The sequence below is a fragment of the Amphichorda felina genome (assembly GCF_050947745.1).
Source record: "Amphichorda felina strain 45539 chromosome Unknown scaffold_9, whole genome shotgun sequence".
In the NCBI taxonomy this organism is placed as follows: Eukaryota; Fungi; Ascomycota; class Sordariomycetes; order Hypocreales; family Bionectriaceae; genus Amphichorda; species Amphichorda felina.
Genome location: NW_028145041.1, coordinates 983,558 through 1,008,218, shown reverse-complemented (window position 1 = coordinate 1,008,218; position 24,661 = coordinate 983,558). Strand labels below are relative to the sequence as shown.

Genomic DNA, 24,661 nt, shown 5'->3' with positions numbered 1-24,661 from the left:
TACTATGATGTGCCACATGGCAACCTTGTTTCCCCCATTCGGCGAACAGTGGCTGGGGTGAGAACCCCGTCCTCATGCAACAGGTGCCTATCATCGTGGTGGTGGCGTCGCAATACATTAGACGACCTATGAATACCTGTTGGGTACTATCCCCGTATTATCGTCGGCCTTGGGCTTCACCCAACCTCGACGGAATAAAATTACGCTGACGACGGACAACAATTCGAGAACCAGTTCGACATTTGGGCCTCGTCCCCACATTGAAAACATAGCCTTAGAGTCAACAGGCCCTCAACCTACAGCGCCCAGTCCTGGGTTAGAAGCTCTCGTGGTATACCGCCCGTTACAGTCTAGCGCCCGAGACGTTATACGGCACCGTGGTTGAGCTGAAAAGGAGATCTACGACCCCAACTAGCCAATTCAGCCCTGCAATTATTTTCCTCCATCATTTGTCGTATCCATCGCATTGCCACAACGCGGTGCGAACCCGCTTTTGGGTGGGAGGAGTGGAATGTCACTCATTCAAATACACAGGGCCTCATCGTCCCCATGCCCAATCTCGTGGCTTGCCTCCCGATTTGGATAACGGCCTCGACCTCAGATGCTGGCCACCCGTCCTTATTCTAACCTCAATCTGCACGACCTTGTGGCGTGGCGTATCGTGTATAAGTAGGCGAGCCAACGCGCCTGCTCGTGGCAAGACGACGATGCAATCCACGAGTCCAGTCTCACGGCTTCCAGTCTACATCATCTAGTTAATTATACATCACCATCAAGCATGGCCGCAACAGGCAGTGACCACCGTGGCTACGAGCCCGTCGGCAGCGGACATGAGCTTTACCCACACGGCCCATCGCCTAGGACCAAGATGCACCTCTACCGTCGTTGCGGACCCGGCCGGAAGCACTTCTACGTCCCCGCCGACCGCGACCACCCCGACTCTGAGGCTAGCTACTTCATCTTGAACCCCGTCCCCCATAGACATGCCCGCCGGTGGAAACCCATCCTGTACCGCGGGGACAACCCCAAGTACTTCGAGGGCGCCCGCGTGATTGGGCGTGCGGGCCGGTCGACGTTCTGGAGCTCCTTTAGGATTGAGCTGGGGGACGGCGTGGACGACGTCTTGGAGAATGAGCGGCGCGCCAGCGAGCGCAAATCCCACGAGAGGAAGCAGAAGTGGCGCAAGGCCTTCTGCATGGGAGAGAAGCCGCCCAAGAAACCCCTCGAACATGAGAAGGAGGTCGAGGGGTTCGTCATGGCTCTCGCGATGCGGAGGAGGGCCTTCTTGAACAGGACCTTGCGGTTCGACTGGGCGGGGGAGGAGTACAGATGGAGCGGCACGAGGTCGTTCCTCCCGTCCTGGTCTAGCAGCCTCAAGGGCATGTCACACGACCTTAAGGCATGAAAAACCTGGTGAGAGGACATTGGGGACAATGCGCTAACCATGGCCGCATAGCTCATCAATTCACACGGTGAGCTCGCCGCCACCTTCGAGAAGGACCGCTGGGCCACGTACAGGCGCAGCGAGAAGCCCGGAAACGCCCACAACAAGCAAAAGTCCTTCCTGGGAACGCTCTCCATCTACCCGTCGGCCGGCCGGGCGACCGCGGTGGACATGCGGCGGCACAACTCGTCTGCCGTCCAGTCCAGGGCTGATGACCTGGACCACAAGCTGAGCGGCAACAAGGATAAGCTTGAACAGAACGTCAAACTCGGCGGGCAGCACGCAGGTGATCTTACTGAGGAGATGATTGCCTTTACGTGCTGGATGATTGCTGAAGCGGAGCATCGGTTGCGATATAAAATCTTTGATATCCTGCAAGAGGTTGGGGAGAATGTCGGAGGCTGATGTGTTGTGCTGATCGAGCATCTCGGAGAGGAAGCGCTCGTCTGGAATAGAGTGATTGGGTGGGATACATGGTGCCCGACCTCATTGTGGAGTTTCATTTGTCACACAGCCATCGTCTGGTTTGTATTCGAGGGACCAACTGGTTCTGGCGGCCCACCTCCTCGTTATAGATACCCCCCATTTTTATTCTTTATCCAATCGTATTTCCTTAAACCTCAGGCTGGCTGAGCTGTCCGGTCGTCCTACAACCAACACTGGGAGGACGCCTGGGCTTTTCGTGGGCGTGACGGCGGCATAAGAAGTCGAGATGCTGGCCAGAAGATCGATAAATCGGGTTCGTGTAGGTGGATCAGCAAACTCGACGGCAATCCTGAGAGCATGACCGACGCAGTAAGGGCCCATCATGCCTCGAGACGTGTGCCCGACCGACTTGAGAACCTTGTCGAGTAACTCATGGTTACCAAAGTCCTCGCGGAAGTTGCACTTACCAAGGATCGCCTGGAGTATCAACAGGGTGTGGTCCAGCACCCCATAAAGAGAGAGCCTATCCAGGGCGACGGAAGGTGTACAGTGTCGAGGACAACGCTTCGGGACTCTGGCTCGGTCTTTCTTCCGGTGGAGGCAGGAAGCCCAGCATGCCGTGGTACCAGTGTGACAGTCGGCTGTGGAGGGTCTCGGCTTGTTGCGATACGTCGATGATCTCGCCCGGGTCGATGAATTCTCCGCACAGCCTTCGCGCTCGGAGGTCGTGGGCCTGCCAGACAATGGCTGGGCACAGCGAAAGATAGAGCCAGAACTGCTCAACGGTTTCGCCGGCGGGGCCCTTGTTCCGAACCCGCAAGACTTCTCTCCATTCCCCTCGGGCAAGGAAGCCATCCTGTTGGGTGAAGAGAGACTGCATAATCTTGAGAGGCACAGTTGGGAGGAGAGAGAAGAGGAGAGAATGACGGCAAGACCAACCAAGAGGCCTCGAAACGCGTCCACCATGGAAACATCCCAGGTGGACTTGTGAGGCTGGGAGCCGCGGGTCTCCATAATGCGGCCGCCGTGAGCGTGCTTTAGCCAGCCGGAGGAACTCGAGGTCCCGGCAAATGACTAGAAGAAGGGGGGGGGGGGGAGGAGACAGGTTCAGCACAGTGCAGGCAAGCTACGACTCGGACGAGTTGGAGGCACACCTCGTACGGGCAAAGAAGCATGGCAGAGCAGAGAGTCTCGCTGGACTTCCACTCCGGGGGGTGGTCTATCGCATGCTGCAGAGCGGACAGAGCCGTCACATAGGACGTCTGCGCCCTGGCGAGAAGCGACTCATCGGCGTGATTGTGGCCCCGGACTTGGAGGGCAAAAGCACACAGTGAGGCATCAAGCGAGATTCTGGACCCGAGGCGGTGTGGAATGAACAGCCAAGGAGCAAAGTGCAAAAACTCCTCGGCGTAGTCGCCATTCCAGAGGATCTGCGCGAGAGGGATGAGCTGGGCGCGTCGCGTGGGGGCAGTTCGCGTCTGTTGGTTGGGGTGGTGATCTCAGCAATACCCTGGCTCCCGGTCTGTTGAGAGTGTCTCCTTCTTCAACGCCGGCTGCGCCCACAACTAAAGGCTGCACAGTATCAGTGCCTCCTCAAAGCCAGGAGGTAGGCCGTGCTTGACCCCGAGAAACTTGAAGTGTCTATGGAAGCCTGGACACTAGACGCCGTACTTGGCGCAGTTGGCACAGCCCGGCCCGCTCTCGTCGCACCTGACACGTCGCTTCACGCACAGCGAGCAGCGGGTGCTCCGTCTGGCACCGACCATGGCCACCGTTGCGAGTCCGCGGGTTCGAAAAACGCATCACGACGGTGCGATGCCGAGGGGATCCGGTTCTAGAATGTGCCGGAACTTGAGGCACCAGTCAAGAGCCAAGACAACCGTGGCCTGTGGCTGCGTGGCGGAAAGCATTGCCTGCATGCGTCTAGTACTTCAGTACCTACGTACGACTAGTTAAATAATGTATGTAATGCAGGCTTGATACAATTTAGTACGTACGGATGCAGGTGGTTCTATTCAACTGGATTGCACTAATATATGCAGGCACTCGGGAACCCCTGCATACTCTGTCGACTTCAGATCCCGGGTTAGGGCTATTGACAATGACACGACTCCACGAGCCCGACTGTAACGACAAACCCACAACTTGGCAGCTGATACCCCTGCCATTCGCCTCTATGACAGGGATGGCGATCCGCTGGTTATCGGGGGAGCGAACCTCCTCGTGCTCGGTGCACGTTGTCCTGAGCCGACCAGGCGGCCGTTTCAAACTGTTTCAAGATCATGGCCTCATGGCCACGGAGCCGTCACCTTGTCTCTTCTTCCCTGCTGGCGACGTACGAGTACGAATACTACTGTTAAAAACTAAAGAGCACCAGGCTGGACCCATGTCCGTCAGTCCGACTCCCAGAGCGGTTCAAGGCAGAAGCAGAATCCCGAATACCTGGTTGAGTGCCGTGCATTGGCGCTGCATAATGCATGTTAATATGCAGTAATTAGCAGAGGTACATAGCCAATTCGCCAGCGAGCCCTCCGCCTTCCTCCTTGTTTTGCTCCTGTCAACGTCAAGGCCCCTGGATGTGATATCTGATATGTTTTTTGCTGATGTTTACGAGGACGCGCGAGAAAGGCAAACTTCTGTGGCCATACACTCCCCTGCTCGGTTACTTGTACACAGAGGTACTAGGAAATGGAAAATGACTCTACCGAAGCGTATGCTGTCATGATAATGCCAACAACGCCCAAGGGCCAGGGCCCTGGACGGACAGCATCGGGGGAGGAGGGGGGGATCTACCGGAAGCGAAGGACAAGGGCATATGAGTATCTTTGCCGGCGCACGGTACGTACACGGTACACGGGGGCTTTCAGGCCCCGGTTTCTATCATTCACGCGCAAAAACCCCCGAGTTCAATATAATAAGTATGGGCATTTATTTAAGACCCCTTTCTTTGTCCGCATTACGATGAGCACCGGTCTAGGATCCACGGTGCTAGTTTCAGAGGCTCACCTGGAGTTCCAGGTACTAGGACTTTCACAATGTATATTTTCCCAGGACGGTCGCCGGTTTGCTATCAGTTGTCTATTTCATCTTGCAGGGGGCTCCTGGGACGGCGTGATGGTGGAACCCTAACTCACAACTTGGCTCGAGTCGATGCTAGTCTGTGTAACAGTTGCTGACCAACGACGTGTAACCCTGCTTATAGCCCTGAGAGACTAGGCTCCATGTCATGCTATGTCACTTACCAAGTTACCTGGTAGTTGCCACGAAAGGAATGGAAAATGCCGTGTGGCGGTAGTTGGCGCCAGATGTCGTCTGCTCAACTCCTTTGGGGCAATGCCTTGTTCTCTCAGCCGTGGGTCTCTTGCCCGGCGGCAACGGAGTCATCCCTGACATGTCAGATCCGGGCTTCGAATGATTCCCATGTCTGTTGCTCTTCCCACTCTGGCTGCTTTCCAGTCCCTCCACCTACTCCTCCTTGCGGAGCCGAATCCGTGTCCTCTAACCCTGCTGTCCTGCTGTTTTTACTTCTTCTCCTGAGGGAAGTAAGATAACAACTGCTCTTTAAATCTTGGCTTGAGGTTGTGACTCCTACGTGTGTTTGGCGCCCACTCTCCAAAGCTACCCGGCAGCTCAACAAGGGGGGGGTGAGGGGCGGTTGAGACGGAGCCTCATTTTCTCACAGACGTCCCCTGTCAACACGAAAAGTTTTCTGGCAACCATCTTCTGATCTACCTCGCTGGCCTCCTCCTTTCTCTCTTCTAAGCAGCTCTTGCAGGCGCTAGTGCAGACTCTGGACGGCCATGTCTCAGGAGTCAACTTGTCGGAGTCCGACCATACCCATATCCGTACTCGACAAAGAAACACGCCCCTTCCTCAGTAGATCTCCGATGTGATTCAATTCTAACGCCTACACGTTGCTTCACGTACCCACCCCCTTTATTCCCCCCTTGACTCCGTGCCGTCCGCCACCAGGCTAGTCATCCCCTCATATCACATTGGTATGGGGGACTGTCGTCGCTTAAACCAAGATACCTCCAGTAGGTCTATTTTGCTTTCTTTTTCTTTAGCTTGTGACGAAGTACTGCTCTGCGCTTATTCAGTGCAAGAAGAGTCTATCACGTAAAGCAGTGCGGACTATTAAAAGGATCAACACCGCCGCCAATTTCCCATCGAGTTCTACAGAATTCCTGGACATATCACCCTGTTTCCATCTAAAGCAATTATATTCTCTCCTCGACCTTTTGCGTCCTGTCATCGCCCCCCTCCAGCACCATGGGCGCCGAGACTCGCATCATCATTGAGGACCCAAAGCCAAGAACAAAGGAACCAGGGCCCAAGAAAGGACCAGAGCCCAAAAAGGGACCAAAGCCCAAAAAGGGACCATGCCTTCGTATGGAGACTACTTCAAAAATCTATCTACAAAGTTTGTATATTGACCAGATTAAAGGGTGATTCCATAATCTATATAACATAATGGTCGACGCGCTTGTGCGACGTGGCAACGTCTGTCATTTAATCAGCCCTTGGCTTGAGAAAAAAAACAGAGCAAGGGGCCTGGGTAGTGGACATCGTCAATTTGGAGAAGAATGGCACCAGGAAAGAGCCTGGGGGGTTTTGGGTTCACAATCCTTTGTTGTGTTCCAATTGCGCTTCGAGAATGGAGTTTATAGTCATCTGGAACTACTCTATCTAGGTCCTGAATGACCTGCGGGGAAAATTCAACATATTTCCTAGGGTTGGATTTGTGACGGAAGAGGACGTGGAAAAATATTAGAGAATGTCTTCCATGACGCTCACATTGTCTTTGACTATCTATCTGCGGCAGTACACAAACCACCCGAGGTTTGTGAGGTTTGTCAACTACCTGTAGCTACCTTACTCTAATCATATACCTACTTAATGTAGTAGATATTATGGCAGCAATGTCGGCGCCTCCTCGGTTAGTAGGCGCTTATTTAAGGGACAATTGGTTGCCCCTCCATAAATATGTGTTGGCTCGTGTCGTCCAGTCCAGTCATAGGTCGTCGCGCGGCAAGCCGTGGGGCTGGTATGCGTAGGGTGCCCATCGCATCTGGACATGTGAGATACGTGAAGTGACTTCAGTGCTGAACAGAGGAACCTCTTGGCATCGGTCCAGTAAGATGGGCGGGGGATCGTTCTTCCCAATCACGCATCTTGGGATTGGAATCGCAACCAACACTGAACTGCACTGCTTGGGTTGAAGGGTGTAATGGAAATATGTCTTATTCGTTGTCTGATGAGGCTTTGGGACTCTTCGGTGACCGTCGTGATGAGTTGGATGTGCCCTGGCAAGCTGATATGTTAGCCTAGGAATTTGAAAATGGGATCCAGCCGGATTTGCATCAAGTATATAAGGCACCTGGCGACCAGCGTCTTTGAGGCTTGGAAACTTCAGACATACAACATTAGCAATTTGTCCTCACTTGCAATGGAAGCCCAACAAAAAGAAAACATCTCTGACCACGAGAGACAGCCCCAGAGGAACCCACTCGGACACTCTTCTGCCTCCCCCCTGCCGCCCTCCAGCAGCAGCCTGCCTTCAAATGGCCATATGGATCCTCAAGGTAGGATGTCGGCCGATGATTTGGAGCAAGCGGACTTAGGCCAGAGACATCGTGGTGTCGATGGGGTGATGGCTACCGACAGAGAGAGTAAGTACGTGTGGATCTCCAAAGAGGATGTTAATGACATTGAAAAGACGACCTCGGGATTGTAGGAGTATGCGAGCTACAGGGTAGGGACCCAAAACAGAGATTCTGGGCGCCTTGTGCGGAGGCGGCCTGTGCCGTGCAATGGTTCATGGACCGAACGGTCTACGACCTGTACGATACAGTCTGCGACGCTAACCAGGCCGGAGACGAAGCAGGTTGGAGAGATGCTCTGAAGGATTTGAAAAAGGCCGTCACTGAATCCTGTGAGCATTACCATGTTGAAATGGGTGGACATGACTAACTCCTTGGGCCTCGGTAGATGCCTTTGTCGAGTCTCGCATGGCTGTGGAGAGCCTCCCATATCCAAAGGACAGTGTGTTTGAGCCGATGAAGAGATACTTTCCTCACCTTCGATCGCAGGGCTTCCGACCTCCAGACGAGCCTCTGGCTTGGAAGACCGTCCGGCTTGAGCGTCGGCACGAGCAGCTCGCGAGTATACTCCCGGAGGGCGGCAGGGTGAAGAGATTTCTACTGGTACGAGATAGCACTCTACTCCGTACCCCTGAGACTATCGATGCGGTCTCTGGCTAACCGCTATGTCAGTCATGCTTCCGGCATCATTCGTCAACTATGTCCGACGGGACCATCCGGCACGGCTACTTGATTGAAAGCCTGAATCTGGTCGTCACCATTTTGTGCACCCTGGTCGTCGGGGTCGTCTTCTGCGTTCCTATGGTGGTGTTAGCCTTGGACTTTACAACGCGTGAAGTCGATGTTGCCTTGATCATAACTTTTATTCTGTCTCTTGGCTGTGCTGCAGCCTGGTGGGTGGAGGAACCCGCACTGCCCATCGCTTTGATGATCGCTTACGCGGCAGTCTTGTTTAGCGTCAACGTTGAAGGAGAGTAATGGGATGGGTAGGATCGTTGGTAGCGGCGGTGGAGGCCGGGGGGGGGTTGGTTCGATACGCCTCTTCGGTGTTTGAGCCATCCTCCAAGTCGTGCCAGAAGAAGGGCAGGTGCGCGGGTTTCGAGCGGCAAGAATCACGGAGGTGCAAAGGAAGCTACCTGGGTAGAGAGAAGGAAAGGCAGACAGTTACCTAACGTAAGTAGCATTCAGCTGCAGCTTTGTCATGGGACATGGGAAAATTGGACTTTTTCTACTTCGCACACTACTCCCTAAACAAACATTGGGTTGTGCCGCCGCCACTTCTTTCGGGCGTCATGCGTATGGGGGAATCTTGTGATTGTCTGCCAGGGGTTGACTGCGGCCGGGGGGCTGGGGACACTGTTGACCTGCTCACCGACTTCCGCTCGTTCCTTGCCAAACAAGATATTACTGGAAGTTTCAAGAAGAATCGAGATCGACCTTGCGGTGTTGGACGCATTGGGCTGAAAACTATTGGATCTCATTTCGTCGGAGGAGGGCCGCACTGCTGCGCCCGTCGCTCCATGTTCAGGGCCGGTCGCATGGACCACCATCACTGTCACTGCCAAAAACCAAGGACCACTTGCTGCTGGTCCGTACTCATCGTATAAAGGGAAAAAGCATTTGGGTTGGAAGAATTGAAAAGAAATTTTATAACCGTAAGATTAAAGTTAGCTGTATACACGAGAACCCACTGTTCGGATGATCACCCCCTGTCCGACGAACAAATGGCCAAAAATTATTTTCTTCCTAAGAAGAAATATACTTCTGTATTAATCTAACACAATACTTTTATATACTTAATAACTTGTTATTTATCTTAATCCCTATCATAACTCCATGACTCTCGAGGCTACCTCTGACAGTCGAGGTGTCATGGGTATTATACCATTGTGCCTCCCCGTAAGGCTGTGTCAAGAAGGCGAGACAAGATTAATTCCCCACTGTAATGTCTCATTATGAAACGATATGTTTGTTCCTTTAGAAGAGCAGCCCGAGAATTGTGGCTGTGGATAGTTCGGGAGCGAGTGGCCGAGACCGAGGCTGCCAAGCTGCTTCGGAAGGGCCATAGGTAGACCGAGGACACACCATTACAGGACCTCTATGCCAGTGACTTGTAGGGATCCTGCAGAAGACACTTTTCTGTTCAACATGGAAGATACGAGTACCAAAGTTTTCTGATTGATTTGGAAGCTTGGGCAACAGATGCCTTTCTTTAGTGAATAAATACAGAGGTTCCAGGATCTAGTGGATGGAGATATTACTATCTGACAGATGTATTGTTGCTGACAGCTGCTGAGGGACCTAAGTTCGCCAACGCAGATTTACATTGCCTGAGTACCTATGAAGCTCGTTCCGTCGCTTAGATCCAAAACCTGATACAGACAGCTGACGTCGAAATTCAGCCGCACGACATGGATCTCTCTTGCCTGCCCTAGGTACATCGTGGATTTCGGATCTCGGACTAGACCCAATTATTACTAACTCTAGTTTGTCAGGGATCGCAGGCAACGGCTCTTAAAGGCTGGAGTCTGGGGGGGGAGGGGGAGGGGAGGGGGAGGCCCCTGTCAGATCGTGAAAATGCTAGTTAGCATGCAAAAATGTGATAGGTATACTGTGTAACGTGACCTAACGATGCTGCCGCGAATTGACACATTTTTCCGGGTTAAAAAGCCCCAGTACCCATGTACAATTGTCTACCTAGGTACCTATATGCGTACGGAGTACATATTTTACCATATATCATCTAAATCCCAGGCCAATTATAGTGCTCTTCCGCCACCGGTGTTGACTACATATCTGGTCTTCGTATGTCTAAATTCTCTGTCAGGGTGGGATGGGGATAGTAAAGCATTTGTATAGTAAAGACGATTCGTTTATATTATATTTACCAACCTATTGATAGAATCTGCGATCACCGGGCTAATGTTGACGTAAATCATGGCCACGACCCGGTCGCTCATAGTTAGATAAGGGTTGCTCCCATCTAAATAAATTCCACCTATAAGGGTTTGCATCCGGAAAAAGACTGAGTTATAGGATTCTTTAAGTACAAGGTGCTGTCATACATTCAGCGTTCTCAAACAGCGCCGTGGGAGGCACGCGCAGTTGAAACCCGGCCGGATATCATATGAGACGACAATGCACACATGATCATCAAGTCCGCACAAAATCAGTATCAAGCTCTGTTCACACCCAAAAGTACTACTGATTGATAGGAATGATCATTGCTGGAATTGGCCTTTGTGAACGCGGGGTCCTGGCCCGCAAGTTTCATATTCCTGGAGAGCCACAACTTCCCCAACGACTCCGTTAACTAATTCGAAATCCTATTACATTTTCTACCATATTCTGGATTTTAGGACGTTCTTGACTCTAAAATTTTCCCTTCTAGATGTGGTTGACTGGCCATGGCTGCCCAAACCTTCCAAGGCATCAGGCTCCCAGACAACTTCATAGCCTCCTCCTCAACACCATCATTGCCTTCAGCTACAGCCAACACTCTGCACATCGTAAAATGCGGTGAAAAACAATTCAAGTTTTCTTTGACCGCTAGATTCCCGGTGAGATAAGTTAAGTGACGTTTCGGCTTCTGAGTGGCCTGCCTTGCCCACCAAGTCGTCAGAAGGGGAGAGCATCGCCACGTTTCGACCCTCTACCACAGCACCATCTGCAAGAATGAATCCAATCGCCGCACGCCGCCAAGGCCCAGAGCCTCGAGGTACCTGAATTCACATCGGCCATGTATCATCAGTGTACAGGCATGTAACTTGGAAAGGAGGCGGACCGGGCCGCTCCCTACAATGCGCCCCAGAGATGCAGCCACCACGAGAAACACCTGCACGCAATTTGTCCAAGTAGGCGGGACGGATGCCTTGTAGACGGTGGGCTGCGGTTTTTGATGCGCTGCGGTGGGGGTGAAGGCACCATTAGCATGGGCTGTTGGGCATCACACGACTAACACTTGGATCGTCAAGCCTCGGTGGAACACACCTACTTGGGCAGGTAGGCACCCGCGCGGTAGATCGGGCTCCGCGTCAAACTTGAGAGATCGCGGCTAATAATACTAGTGAATGGTATCAACAGGCGCTCAAATCCCTACAGACTTATAACTGAGGACAAAGAGTCCACGGAGGTAACGAGGGTTGGTGTTCACGGAGACCGGTGGATTCTTCGTGTTGGACTGCATCTCTCTGGAATTATTGTTCCTCGAGTATCCTTGTTGGTGATGCAAGTCAGGTGAGCAGGTACACCTATCCGATAATGTAATTGGCGTACTCCGTATAATTAGGCGCTATAGTTGGCAGCACGACCTATATATCTGAAGGTCGAGAATACCTTATTTCCTTTGTGTATAGAATTTTCTTTATAGACTCAAGCATTAATGTAGCTATCTATAGATGCTCACCACGCTTTGGCATGGCATGCGAGTGTCATTGTCATCCATTGATGCTCAGGACTTCAGGTTGCTGCCTGCGGGGCGAATGCGCTGATGCAGGGGTAAGTTCAGCCCCGGACGGCGCGGAGCTCAACTGTGAGCGGGCCAATAATGCGGGTCCAATATTGCAGATTGACTTCCAATAGTATTGCAGATTCATTGCGGCGTCTGTTATCGACACGGGGCAAACCCGACCTTGTTCATCATCGCTTCATCAGTAGTAATTCCTTTTCGCGATCTCTTCCGTGGTGTTAGGGTTTCTTTATCCTTACTTCGAATTTTTCCTTCGCTTTTGCCTTTTGTGCTTACGCCCGCACATCCCACACTGGACGACACTTGGGTGCCTACCAAACGCCATCAAGAACCAGCATCTTCCCTCAAACGACGCCCACGACCGCCGCAATGCCTCTGCTTCCGACGTTATAATACCCGCATAATAACCACAGATAGCTCGGAGTACCCCCCCGCGACATGCGCCAGGCATGGACGATCCTTGGGGCTCCCCGTGGGCCACAGACGACGCGCCCACGCCGAAGATAGATCTTCCCACCGCGCCGCCTCCGGTCATCGCCAACGGCGCCGGCAGCAGCGGTCGCCGCCGCTCGAACTTCTGGGGGAGTGGCGGCGGCGGCGGTGTTAGTGACGATAACGAGGACGATGCGTGGGGAGGGTGGAATGACGCCGCTACAGTCGGCACGGCTAGTCCTGGCTGGGGGCGGAGTCCTGGGCTGAGACCCGTCCCTGCGGCGGCGTCGAGGGATCCGTCCCCGGGACCGTGGGATAAGAGGAGTGAGGACAGGGCGACGGACTCGGCCATCAGCCTGGGGAGGGGCACGGCGGGGGCTGGTCTGGAGGCCAAGACTCCTTCTGCTGTCGCGTTTGATGCGTACGATGTGTGGCAGGCAAAGGAGCCGATGGGGCCGACGGCAGACGAGAGCCCTGCGTCACCCACCATGGTCGACACGCCGGCGCGCTCTGAGTCGCCCGATATTCCGCCGCCGGGCCCAGCGCTGCGCCCAGATCAGCGGCCAGAGGCGATGCGCCCCGGGTCCAAGGTCCAAGGGCTGGTGGAAATGTATGATGGGATCTCGAGGCGCAGTGCGTCTCCCGGGGTCCAGGAGAGCGCGACTCCTTCCCCGGAGAAGATACACATGCCAGAGGATTCCTCTGAGGATGAATCGCCGGCTCCGCGGATCGTATCGCCCACGCCCACCTTGGAGAAGGAACATGACGAGGTGCTGGACAGCGAACCATTCCAGAATGGGGACTCTGCGGATGAAGCTTGCGACCGCGAGCCATTCCCGAACGATGTCTCTGTGGATGATTTTCCATGCGACGAGAAGATTCCCGAGCAGGACGATACAACCAAGGATAAGGCTCCGCGACCAAAAGCACCTGCCATGAACATACCCATCGATCTATCCAAGCTAGACGACCTCTTCCCTTCCATCTCACCGTCGAATCCCGATCCAGAACCCCTACCAGATGTCATCATCGACGACACTTTCGCCTCATCATCGGAGCGCAAGGCATGGTATCGCATATCCCGCTTCGGTCCCATGCGCAAGCACGACATGGGCAACGACGAGAACTACGTCCGCATGGACTGGGCGCACTCGACGGTGCGGGCCGACACCCTCAGGATTGTCCGGCGGTGGATGGAGGAGGACTCCATCGCGGGACGGGTCGTGCTGGGTGGTCGCCAGAAGGGCCCCATCGGGGCGAGCATGTTCAACTGGGACTCGACGGCCCCGGCTACGGAGATTGGCGAGCTGCTGAGGAGGAAGAAGGGGCATTCGAAGGAACCGTCTGTTGGGTCCAAGGTGTCGGCCGCGTCGCCTGTGGTCGCGAGTTTTGGATGGAGCTCGCCCACCTCATCGCCTACTGCTGTTTCGTTCCCGCCCCCTCCAGAGAAGCGCCTGTCTGTGCGCTCGCCGACTGCTGCGGCATTCCCAGCTGCTCCAGAGTGCCTACCTGGGGCCTCACCTACTGCTACATCATTCCCATCCCCGCCTGGGCCCTCACCTGCTGTCGCATCATTCTCAGCTGCTCGCGATCCTCTACCCGCAGCCCGACCGCCGCCGCCACCGCCGAAGAGCCGACCGCAGTCGCTTTTCATGCCTTCCATGCCTACCCCTGGTGACAGGCTGGCTTCCCGGTCAAAGCAGCGACCACAGTCTCTCATCATGCCACCGTCCAGAGCCATTGAACGACCCTCCATCGACCAGGCATTGGCCATGTCTATTGCCTCGCCCCCCGCGGCCCCTTCTCCCCTCCAGGCATCTATAGCCGCAGGCGAGGACGGCGATGACGATGACTGGGGTGAGATGGTGTCGTCTCCCACAGTACCGGCAAACGGTGGTTTCCAGGAATCGGCACTTGCAGATGACTGGAAGGATGCCAAACAACCTTCTTCTCCTCCGCCTCCCGTCGGTACGGAGAATCCGACAATCTCACCACGTGCCGAAACATCATCACCTTGGGACAACACCGAGGCTGATTCTGACACATGGGCCTCTGGTGACGTGCACGTTCTCGCTGGTGGGCAGAGTCACGTATCTCAGACCCCTACAACACTCGCCGCCCCTGACTTGCCCACACCAAACACACCCTCTCAACCTGGAGCCAGCGGCTTTTCCAATATGGATATACTCGCTGGTGGCCAGAATCACGTACCTCAAACCCCTACAGCACTCAGCGCCTCTGACATGCACACATCAAATACGCCCCCTCAACCTTCCCCCAAGTCGCCAACCATAACATCGCCGCCTTTACAGCAGCTATCAAAGGCACCAGTGGACCCTTCACCAACCTTGCCGCCGTCACCCGAACACCAGCACGATGACGAAACAGCAACCCGGATATTGAATGGCTTGCCTGACCTGACATATATGTTGAGATGATGTGCATCTCGGGAACATTTGGCCGCACGATTATTCTAGATGACGTGACGACGGCCCTTGGTATATCAGCCGGAGCCGGTGTACACTATTATTAACTTGCATGTTTGGGATACTTTTCTGCATTGGGAGCGACATGGCTATGGCGCTTTTTGTTTTGATTTCGGGGCTAGGCTAGAGCAAACATGACACTACGAAGGGGTTTCAATCGTGCATCTGGAGCTGTGACTATTGGGGTTCATACCAGTATATTGATGGGGATGTTGAGTGTTGGATCTACTCACCTCGATTCATGGGCCGTACCGGCTCGGAGAATAATAGCGAGCAGGTTTCCATGTCCTGCAACGGTCACTGTCACGCCAATGGCTTAGAACATGTAGCGACACAGGCATGCATCAGCGTCGGGCTCGGGGCAGGGAAACTGGGGCCAGTCCTGGTCCTCGTCATTCTCCAGCTGGGGAAGATGATGAGAGGAGGAGGGTTCGCTCAGGCCTTTCCCATGCTCGGACTTGTCCCAGCTGGCGGAGGCTTGCGGCCTTCGGTGGCCAATGGGACCCAGCTGCCTCGTGCTGGTCCCCCAGAGGTCGTCCTGTGTGGAGCTTCTGTCAGTGAGGGCAGGGGATGATGAGCCAGGCCATGGGGTACAACACCCTTCGCAGATCTTGTCCTTGGTGTAGACGATGCGGTTGGTAGTCATGCCGCCGGGGCAGTCGCCGTATGTGAGCGCAGACGGGGGTGACCAGACGCGCTGTGCGTGGTCGCAGCTGAGGGGGCCATAAGATATAAGGATCTCGAGTCTGAAGCACAGGGCGCACTGGTCGTATATCTCGGATATGATGCACATGGTGGGCGGGTGTCAGGGGTGTAGCGGGGGCGACTGTGAAGTGGTAAATCAGTGATGTCAACAGGGAATGTCCGTATGCTGTAAGTTACAGAGCACGAGTCGCAGACGGGAGTTGCAGACGATGTGGTATTTACATTGCGCGGGAGAAGGGCGCTGGTGGTGGTGAACATGTCCGAGTGTTCACAGCCATGTTGTGTTGGTCAACCGTCATGCCTTTGCTCGCGCAGCTCGAGTACACGCTTCCTACAAGACAAAATGCAGAACAACACAACTTGATCCAATAAACATGCCATCTTGGCTGGAGCTGATGACCAGAGTCACCAGAGAGCTTGCGCCAAGAAAAAAAAACCAATTGGCCACGATGTTTCGAGACGCCACACGCAAAGGAACCGACAAGATGAGGAACTAACGTATTCTTCGTACATCATCACCTTTCAGCCGGGTACGACTTCCGCCCTCGTTCCAGCCACCAACTGGCCTAACTTAAGGCAACTCCAGCCTCGGGCCCCAGATGCCTCCATGTCTCCCCTCTCTACATCTTCTGTCTCTCTCCATGATTGTCCCCTGGGTATTTCATAGCAATCATGGCTTCATCCTACAATGCCACACAGTGTCGTGACGGCCTCTTTGGCCCTGGCGTCTGGGCCCAGGACTGTCGCGGTGGATTCGACTTTACACGTTCGTTCTCTTTGTCTCCACTTCAACGCCACCATGCTAAGATAAAACAGTCGCCTTCCAGGAGAGCCTGATGACCCTTGTACCGGCCGCTCTCTTTGTTCTCGCCGCTGTCCCTAGAGCCGTGTACTTGTTCCGCGCAGAGAACAAGACCAAAAGGAAAGCGGTGTATACGTCCAAGCTGGTAAGCATAATTTCGCATGCCAACAATGTGGCTTCTCCGTGATGTTCTGCACGCTCTGGGTGTTCTGGCCTGACACACGACCAGGGAGCTGCCTGCCTATTCGTAGCTATCCAGGTCGCTCTACTCGCCTTGGTCGCCTCGATCAAGAAACTGAACACCCGCTTCACCCTCGCTTGTGCTGTTCTCAACCTCCTTGCGGCCGCCTTCACGGTCCTGCTCATTCACTTTGAACACGTCAAGTCCATTCGACCCTCTTTCCTACTCACGGCCTATCTGTTCGTCTCCCTAGTCTTTGATGTCGCCCGAGTGAGGACGGAATGGCTCCTGTCTGTCAATACGGCTTACGCCGCTGTGCTCTCCGTGGCCGTTGCCGTCAAGCTGGCTATGCTGTGTCTCGAGACGGTCGAAAAGCGCCGCATTCTCATCGACACCGGCAAAAAGCCATCCAAGGAAAGCACCAGTGGCCCCTTCAACCAAGGTCTATTCGTGTGGCTCAACTCGCTACTCTTCCTAGGATGGGGCAGTGTTCTGAGCCAAGACAACCTGCCCACCATCTACGAGGGACTCTCTTCGGAACATCTGGCTGAGAAATTTGGCAAGACTTGGGACAAAGGCATCATCTCTTCTCCCCCCCTTTTGGTGTTTATGCTGACCGCTCCCTCTTCTATAGCGGCGAGGAATCGTAAGAACCCATCGCTCTTCCTCCAAACGATCAAGGTGCTGAGATGGGAGATTGTCCGCATCATTCTACCCCGTGCTGCAAAGATTGGTCTCGATATTTCCCAGCCCTTCCTCGTCTCTCACACCCTGAGATTCCTCTCCATGCCAAGTAGCGACTCCACCACCAATTTAGGGTACAGTTTGATAGGAGCCTTCGCGTTGGTCTTCGTTGGTTCTGCGGTAAGTCAGGTGGCCATGGGTATCAATTTTTGATGCCAGTTAACTTACTCCTCATTACAGATCGTGACTGCTTGGTATGAGTATGTTACGTACCGTGCTGGGGCCATGGTGCGCGGCGGCTTGATCACTCTCATCTATCGCAAGATGGTTCGGCTCCCAATGCAACAGCTCAACGAGTCATCTGCCATGGCTCTAATGGGAAACGACATCGAGACCCTCGTCGAAAGAATCGACGCTCTTCTTGTTGAAACCTGGGCCCTCGGCATCACGGTCGCAATTGCCGTGTGGATGCTGACGGACCAGCTGGGTGTCGTCGGTGTAGCCCCCATCATCATGGCTCTCAGTAAGAGAAAGATCCAGAAGTCCCGATACCGTCCAGGAAACTGACTTCTAATGCAGTCTCCCTCGTCTTGTCCACAATGGTGGGCAAGGGAATGATGAGCCGCCAAAAAGTGTACCAGGAAGCGACCCAGGAACGCATCAACTTCACTTCGTCAGTCCTCGGTTCCATAAAGTCCGTCAAGATGCTGGGCTTTACCGAGCATTTCACGGCTCTGATTGAGCGGAAGAGGATACAGGATCTCCGTATGGGCAACCGGTTCAGGGAGATGTCGCTGTACAGCAACTGTATTGGTATGTTGCAGTCTGCAGTCATCAGTCAATCTTCAACCAAGGTCCCTAAGCTGACAGCATGTAGGCAATTGCAATGTCGACCTGACGCAGCTCGTAACCTTTGGCGCCTATGCTATCGTTGCCCATCTGAGCGGCACCGCGTCCTTCTCCGCTAACCAAGCCATCACGGCCCTCTCCATCCTTAACATACTGATGATGCCGCTAATAATGCTGCTGAGAAATGTGGTCATCTCTTTTTCTGCCTTTGGTTGTTTCAAAAGAATCCAAGACTTCCTTCTGCTCGAAGAAAGATCCGAGGGTAGAAACATCCAAGATTCGGCTTCCGGATGTACACCAAATCTCTCAAAACAAGAGGAGCTGGAGCTACAGAATGTTGAAAAGTCTCGTGGCGACAGTCCAGGCGCCTCCATTGTGGACGGTGACTTCCGCTGGGACGATGCTAGTGTCCTCAGCAACATCACCACGTCTTTTGGTTCCGGGAAGAAAGGGTCCCTGGCAATGATCATTGGTCCCATAGGATGCGGCAAGTCATCCCTCCTGAAAGCAATCTTGGGCGAAACGCCTTCGACAAGCGGGGTCGTGGCGGTGAATTCCCCATATATCTCCTACTGCGATCAGACTCCGTGGATCATGAACGCCAGCATTCGAGACAACATTATCGCCGAGTCAAAGGGATTCGATGACGGTTGGTACAACACGGTTGTTGAGACCTGTGACCTAGCCGTAGATCTGGCACGAATGCCATCCGGGGCTTCGACCGTGGTTGGAGATAGTGGGTTGAAGCTCAGCGGCGGCCAGAAGCAGAGAATTGTACGTGTGTCGATCGAGTCAAACGGAGTAGCTGCTAATAAGACGGTGGTCAGGCAATTGCTCGAGCCGTCTACTCTCGAAAACCCATAGCCATCTTTGACGATGTTCTAAGCGGGTTGGACAAAGTTACAGAGCAGGCTGTGTTTAGCCGGGTATTCGGGAAAGATGGCATTTTGAAAAGAAATGGGACGACCGTGATATTCGCAACCCATGCCGGTAAGAAGCCCTCCCAAAAACTATAGCAACTGATGCTGAAACCCCATAAAAGTCCATCGACTTCCCGAGTCAGACTCAGTTGTGGCATTGGACCAACAAGGACAGATTGTCGAGCAAGGCTCATTTGAGCAGCTCCGTCGTGGAGGCTCTTATGTCCAGAGCCTTGACATTTCCAATATGCAGGACAGCGATGATGAAGATGAGAAGAACCCGCAGCCCAAAGCCGATCATACCGCAGAAAAGACAACGAAGGCGCCCGATGAGAAGATGGTCCAAGACTCGCCCTTGCCGAGTGACAGAAGTGTCTTTGTGTACTACTTTACCTCCATCGGGTTTGTCAACATCTCCATCATCATGGCAATGGTTATCTTGTTCACTGTCGTGACAAACTTCCGCAGTGAGCTGCTTTACTATCCGCCCCCTGTCATTCTAAACAGCTCCTGACCTCGTGAGAACAGATGTCTGGGTTACCTGGTGGGGAAATGGCCGAGATCGTCCAAGTACTAATCTTGGGTATTGGCTTGGGACATATGGCGGCCTCACCGCGCTGGATTGCATCCTAGTCTGTGCAGCATTGGCGTATGTCATCGTCGCCCTGGCTTTGTCGTCGAAACTATGCTGATGGTCCTCAGGCACTTCTTCCTCATTATTAGCCCCGTCAGTGGGAGATGGCTTCATAACAAGATTCTGGTGGCCGCAATGAAGTAAGCCCAAGAGTGTGCTGTCGCTGTAAGGCCTAGTCTGACCCCTTTAGTGCGCCCATGTCGTTTCTTTCCAACACAGATACGGGTTCTTTGGTGAATCGGTATGGAATTCCGTTCTCCCTCTAAAACATGTCTGGGTCTGACCAGTTCGCAGCTTCAGTCAGGATATGAGGCTCGTAGATGTCACCTTGCCTCTGGCGTTCATAGTGTTCCTTGTTGGCAAGTTTCCACGTTTCCCCTTTTGTTGGGAAACAATGGCTAACGATACTACAGAGGTCTTTGCTTGCTTCGGCGCCGCTGGCCTGGCCATTGCCGCCGTTGGCTGGTTCGCCATCGCGATCCCCGTAGTCATCACCGTCCTTGTCACAATTCAGCGGTTCTATGTTCGGACCTCGAAGCAGCTCCGTATTCTAGAGTATGTACAACAATCATTTGCACTAGTGACGGGTGCACTAACGTCTTTTTGAGAATCGAGCACAAGGCACCACTATACTCTCACTTTCTCGAATCTATCCAGGGGCTGGTCACGATCCGTGCCTTTGGCTGGGCTGGGCAGTACAACGTCAAGAACCTGACCTTGCTTGACAATGCCCAGAGGCCTTCCTACTTGCTCAGCTGCCTCCAGAGATGGCTGAACCTGGTTCTTGATCTCGTGGTCGGTGTCCTGACTGTTCTCCTCATCGTCCTTGCTGTTGCACTACGGGAGAAGATCGACCACTCGTTGCTGGGTCTGGCACTCGTCAACATGATGACCTTAGGGACCAACATGAAGAATATCATCATGCATTGGTCCATCCTAGAGACCTCCCTGGGCGCCATCACCCGCATCCGCCACTTTTCCGAGACCACTCCTACCGAGGTCCTCCCTGAGGAGAATGCAAGCCCAGCCGAGAAGTGGCCTGCCAATGGCGACATTGACATTCGCAACTTGTCTGTCCAGTACGAGTGAGTAGCACTAATCAGATTTCCTAGCGCACAGCCTGTTGCTAACATACCAAAGTTGTGCCACGGAGCCCACCCTCCGACACGTCTCACTGAGCATCAGGCACGGCGAAAAGATTGGACTATGCGGCAGAAGTGGGAGTGGGAAAAGCTCACTGGTCCAAGCCATCCTTCGAATGGTCGACATTGTCGACGGGGAGATTATCATCGATGGCGAGAACATTGCCCGTGTTCCTCGTTATCTGGTCCGCCAGCGGCTGAGCTGCCTGACCCAAGATCCATTCCTCTTTGCCGACACCATCCGCTTCAATGCCGACCCCCTAGGGGAATATCCCGATGACGAGATTGTCAGCGCCCTGACGAGGGTTGGGCTGTGGGCTTCCATCCAGGCCAAGCTCGACAAGGAGGACGCGCCACTGGATGAGAAGATGGACGAGACGTTCCTGTCGCACGGCCAGAGGCAGCTCTTCTGCCTGGCCAGGGCGCTGCTGAAGGAGAGCCCCGTGCTCATCCTCGACGAGCCGACGAGCAGCGTGGACAGTCGCACCGACGCGCAGATGCAGGAGGTCATCCGGTCCGAGTTCAAGGGGCGCACCATCATCATGATTGCCCACCGCCTCTCCACTCTGCTGGACTTTGATAAAATTGCCGTTCTGGACGCGGGATCAGTGGTGGAGGTGGGGGCGCCAAGTGACTTGCTGGCCGACGAGGATAGTGCATTCTCGAGGTTATATCGAGCGGACGGGAGGAAGGAGACCAGCACTCCGGAGTCAAGATAGCGACGAGCCTTATAGGAGAAGTGGGATTTTCTATGCCTACACTGCAGGAAGAATCAGGCAATCAAGTCAATAGATCCATTTCAGTCTAATTTATATTCTACGCATTTTTCCGAGTCTATTCCAACCGAACGGGATTTCTAGGCCGCACATCATCTCCCACCGCCTCATCATCGTCAAAGACCTCACTCTCATCCCAGGCCTTCTTCGGCGCACGCACAAAGAGCAAAGCCCCCCACGCGAGGAGACACACCAGCGTCAGGTAGAACCACGGCAGCCCCGCCCAGACGCCCCCGAGGCGCAATCCCCTGTCGAAGCACCACGCCAGGACGGGCGGGCCGGCGAACGCGCCCAGGACCTCGGCCGTGCCGGCCAGGGCGTACAGGCGGGATATGTGCGAGGGGTCGACGAAGCCGGACACGACGGAGCGCACGAGGGGGCTCTCGGCGGCGCCGAACGCGCCGACGAAGAGCCCGAACAGGAAGGGCCCGACGGACGGGCTGAGGCCGCGGATGAGCGCCGACAGGGCCAGGACGAAGAGCGAGGCGCGCGCCAGGAGGAGGTCCCTGCGGAAGGGCGTGAGGCCGCCGAAGCGCGGCGAGGTGAGCATGCTGGACAGCCGCGGGAGGGCGCCCAGCACGACGAGGTGGACAAGGCCGAGCGGGGAGAGCAGGACACTCGTCTCGGCGAGGGTCCAGCCGAAGTGCTTGCTGATGTACTGGGCGAGGGTGGACGAGCCGGCGGTGAAGCGGGCGCTGGTGAAGAAGAAGGTGACGAGGCAGAGGGGCACGTTGGGGTTGCGCAGCATGCGCAGGGAGCGCACGAGGTCGCGCAGCCCGCGGCCGATGTGGCCCCTGAGCACGACGAGGGCTGGCTGGGACGACGACGGCGATGGCCCCTCTTCCTCCTCGGGGCGCTGGGCCTCGAGCTTGACGGTCAGGGTCTCGGGGATGAAGACGAAGAGGGCGAGGACGAAGGGGACGCTGCAGCAGACGATGGTGATGGGCAGCCAGGGGCCCCAGCGCTCCATGAGGAGCCCGGCGAGGAGCGGGCCGAGGAGGCCGCCTGCCGTGGCGCCCATGGTGAGATAGAGGAAGCTCGCTGCTCTGGAAGCCAGGGTTAGAAAGGGGGGCGGGACCTTTGCTGTAGGGAAAAAAAATCAAATGAGACTCACCTGTCCTTCTCGGTGGTCACGTCGGAGACGATGGCGTACAGCGTGGCCATGAGGACGGGGATGCCACCGCCAAGCAGGGTGAAGACACTGCCTGTCAGGAGGACGTAGGGGTTCTGGCGGATTGAGTACTTCCAGGGCCCCAGCATGAGGGGGGAGAGCGAGAAGGACAGGGCTACGCCGCCGTAAGACAGGAGGGCCGTAGGTCGGCGTCCGATCCTATCTGCGAGCATGCCGTAGGGATAGGTAGCGATCAAGTCTAGCATCGAATTAGCTTGTGGGAATTGGACAGTGGCAGACGAGGGTGAGACGGGGGGAGAACACACTGACGACAGAGTTGACGAGGCCAAACCAGCCCATCATGTATGCCAGGGGCGACTGGACCTCGTCAACCTTGCACTTCATCTCGTCTATGAGGCCCGGCGAGTCGTCGTGGTAGTGGACGTGGCAGAAGGCGTCCTCGATGAGGCGGTAGATGGGCATGAGGATGAGCATGCCGCTGGTGACGACCAGGAACTTGACGGCGGTGACGAGGATGACGATGGTCGAGGGCGAGCTGGCCTGCCATGACGCTGGGCGACGGGCCAGAGACGGGGGCTGCGATGGTGAGGTGGTGGAGGATGCGATGGGCTCGTTGGCCAGGCCATCTGCGAGGCTGACTGTGCGATCAGGGCGGCCCTCCTCTGCGTGATGGTCAATGGGGAGGAAGGGCGCATCTTCCCCGTCGTGGGCGTCCAGCTCGATGCGCGACATGGTGGGCGGTCAGGTGGTTGAGGCTAGATCGCATCGCAGATGGACCACGGTGGGAGGCGAGGCGGGATTATATAAAGAGAAATGAGGCTGTCCATGATACCGGTGACGAAAACAGTGACGAAGCCACGGGGGGCTGCACCACTGTACCACTGCAGACTCCTCCAGATTGCATGCAGGGTGCATTGCCGGCTGATGAAACAGGGATTAAAATGGATGCCTGGACCCTGGAGCCCTGGAGCTGACCAGCTGAAGCGGGTAAGAAATCGTAATACTCGGGGATTAATTCATCTTGGATTATTACTTGGTACCCTAGACCCAAGCAACAACGGATCACAAGCAAACTTGTCTTCCTCCTAAGGTACTTGTTGAAATATTTGCACTCGTGATTCAAGTAATGGGCACTCGAAGCCTTCATCGCATAGGTAATTTTCGTCTCTTTTATAAGCTGGGCTGGCATCGATGATGATATTGTGTGCTAGCAAACGTACATACTAACTATGTACTTGCTCGCACCTTGTGTACATCTGGGGCTCAAGAACACTTATACGATATACGGGTCCCGATACGAGACTCCATCCTATACGTCCAGCACCAATTGTAACTCGAGTCCATCAACTGGTTGCCGGCTTTCAGCCAGAACAGACTGGGGGCCCATTTCTTATTTCTTTCATCACCTAACAGGGGGGGAAGAACTTGTGTCGGCCATAGTCTCATAACCTAGATTGCCAAGTATTGGTATAGTAACCAGTGCTACCACTGGGGTGCGGCCTACGCAAAGAAGCATAAGAATGCTTCCAAAATGCTCGGAGAGGTCGGGTTATGGGACAGAGAGTGAAAGACTGATAATATTTCTCGATTATACCCGACATCAGACCGTGGTGTGTTATTATACCCGACAACGAAGTCTATATGACATGCAGCCAATACCACTAGCAGCTCTCCAGGGAATCTATTAATACTAGAAAGTTTAGCCACTGTCTGTATAGACGGACGCGTGTGATAGGACAGATAATACAGAGAGAGACTGTGCGATATTTCGCTAACAGGTGGTTCCATCATATATGCGGATACCTCCCCCCAAACGCACCTCGGCTCCCAGGACCTCCTCCATCGGCCTCCCCCATCAGCCGGGTTCAATGCGCATACACCTAAACTCCAATTGGTGACTGTAGAGTATTAACGGTGTGTAGCCGGCATGATTGACTCGTCGATGCGCCACATGGACCAAGGTAAACGGTTAAATGG

At 54.5% G+C, this 24,661-nt stretch overlaps 5 protein-coding genes across 5 annotated transcripts; 3 read left to right on the top strand and 2 right to left on the bottom strand.

The window, feature by feature from the left end:
* Positions 1-778: 778 nt before the first annotated feature.
* ACO1O0_008879 (uncharacterized protein) lies at positions 779-1,849 on the top strand (the record flags this gene model as incomplete). Its single annotated transcript, XM_083198233.1, has 2 exons — positions 779-1,383; positions 1,519-1,849. 2 exons carry the CDS (start codon positions 779-781, stop codon positions 1,847-1,849), a joined length of 936 nt encoding a protein of 311 aa, XP_083045968.1.
* Positions 1,850-2,393: 544 nt separating this feature from the next.
* Positions 2,394-3,673, bottom strand: ACO1O0_008878 (uncharacterized protein; the record flags this gene model as incomplete). The annotated part of the gene is made up of 4 exons (XM_083198232.1): positions 2,394-2,753; positions 2,810-2,944; positions 3,025-3,348; positions 3,581-3,673. 4 exons carry the CDS (start codon positions 3,671-3,673, stop codon positions 2,394-2,396), a joined length of 912 nt encoding a protein of 303 aa, XP_083045967.1.
* An 8,717-nt stretch (positions 3,674-12,390) lies between these two features.
* On the top strand, positions 12,391-15,433 carry ACO1O0_008877 (uncharacterized protein; the record flags this gene model as incomplete). The annotated part of the gene is made up of 2 exons (XM_083198231.1): positions 12,391-14,463; positions 15,056-15,433. The coding sequence occupies 2 exons, from the start codon at positions 12,391-12,393 to the stop codon at positions 15,431-15,433; spliced, it is 2,451 nt and encodes an 816-aa protein (XP_083045966.1).
* Positions 15,434-16,236: 803 nt separating this feature from the next.
* On the top strand, positions 16,237-21,495 carry ACO1O0_008876 (P-loop containing nucleoside triphosphate hydrolase protein; the record flags this gene model as incomplete). Its single annotated transcript, XM_083198230.1, has 11 exons — positions 16,237-16,330; positions 16,381-16,511; positions 16,596-17,411; positions 17,472-17,754; positions 17,811-18,044; positions 18,109-18,858; positions 19,123-19,467; positions 19,529-19,570; positions 20,048-20,189; positions 20,243-20,719; positions 20,775-21,495. The coding sequence occupies 11 exons, from the start codon at positions 16,237-16,239 to the stop codon at positions 21,493-21,495; spliced, it is 4,035 nt and encodes a 1,344-aa protein (XP_083045965.1).
* A 115-nt stretch (positions 21,496-21,610) lies between these two features.
* ACO1O0_008875 (major facilitator superfamily domain-containing protein) lies at positions 21,611-23,416 on the bottom strand (the record flags this gene model as incomplete). The annotated part of the gene is made up of 3 exons (XM_083198229.1): positions 21,611-22,598; positions 22,667-22,922; positions 22,990-23,416. 3 exons carry the CDS (start codon positions 23,414-23,416, stop codon positions 21,611-21,613), a joined length of 1,671 nt encoding a protein of 556 aa, XP_083045964.1.
* Between the last annotated feature and the right edge of the window lie 1,245 nt (positions 23,417-24,661).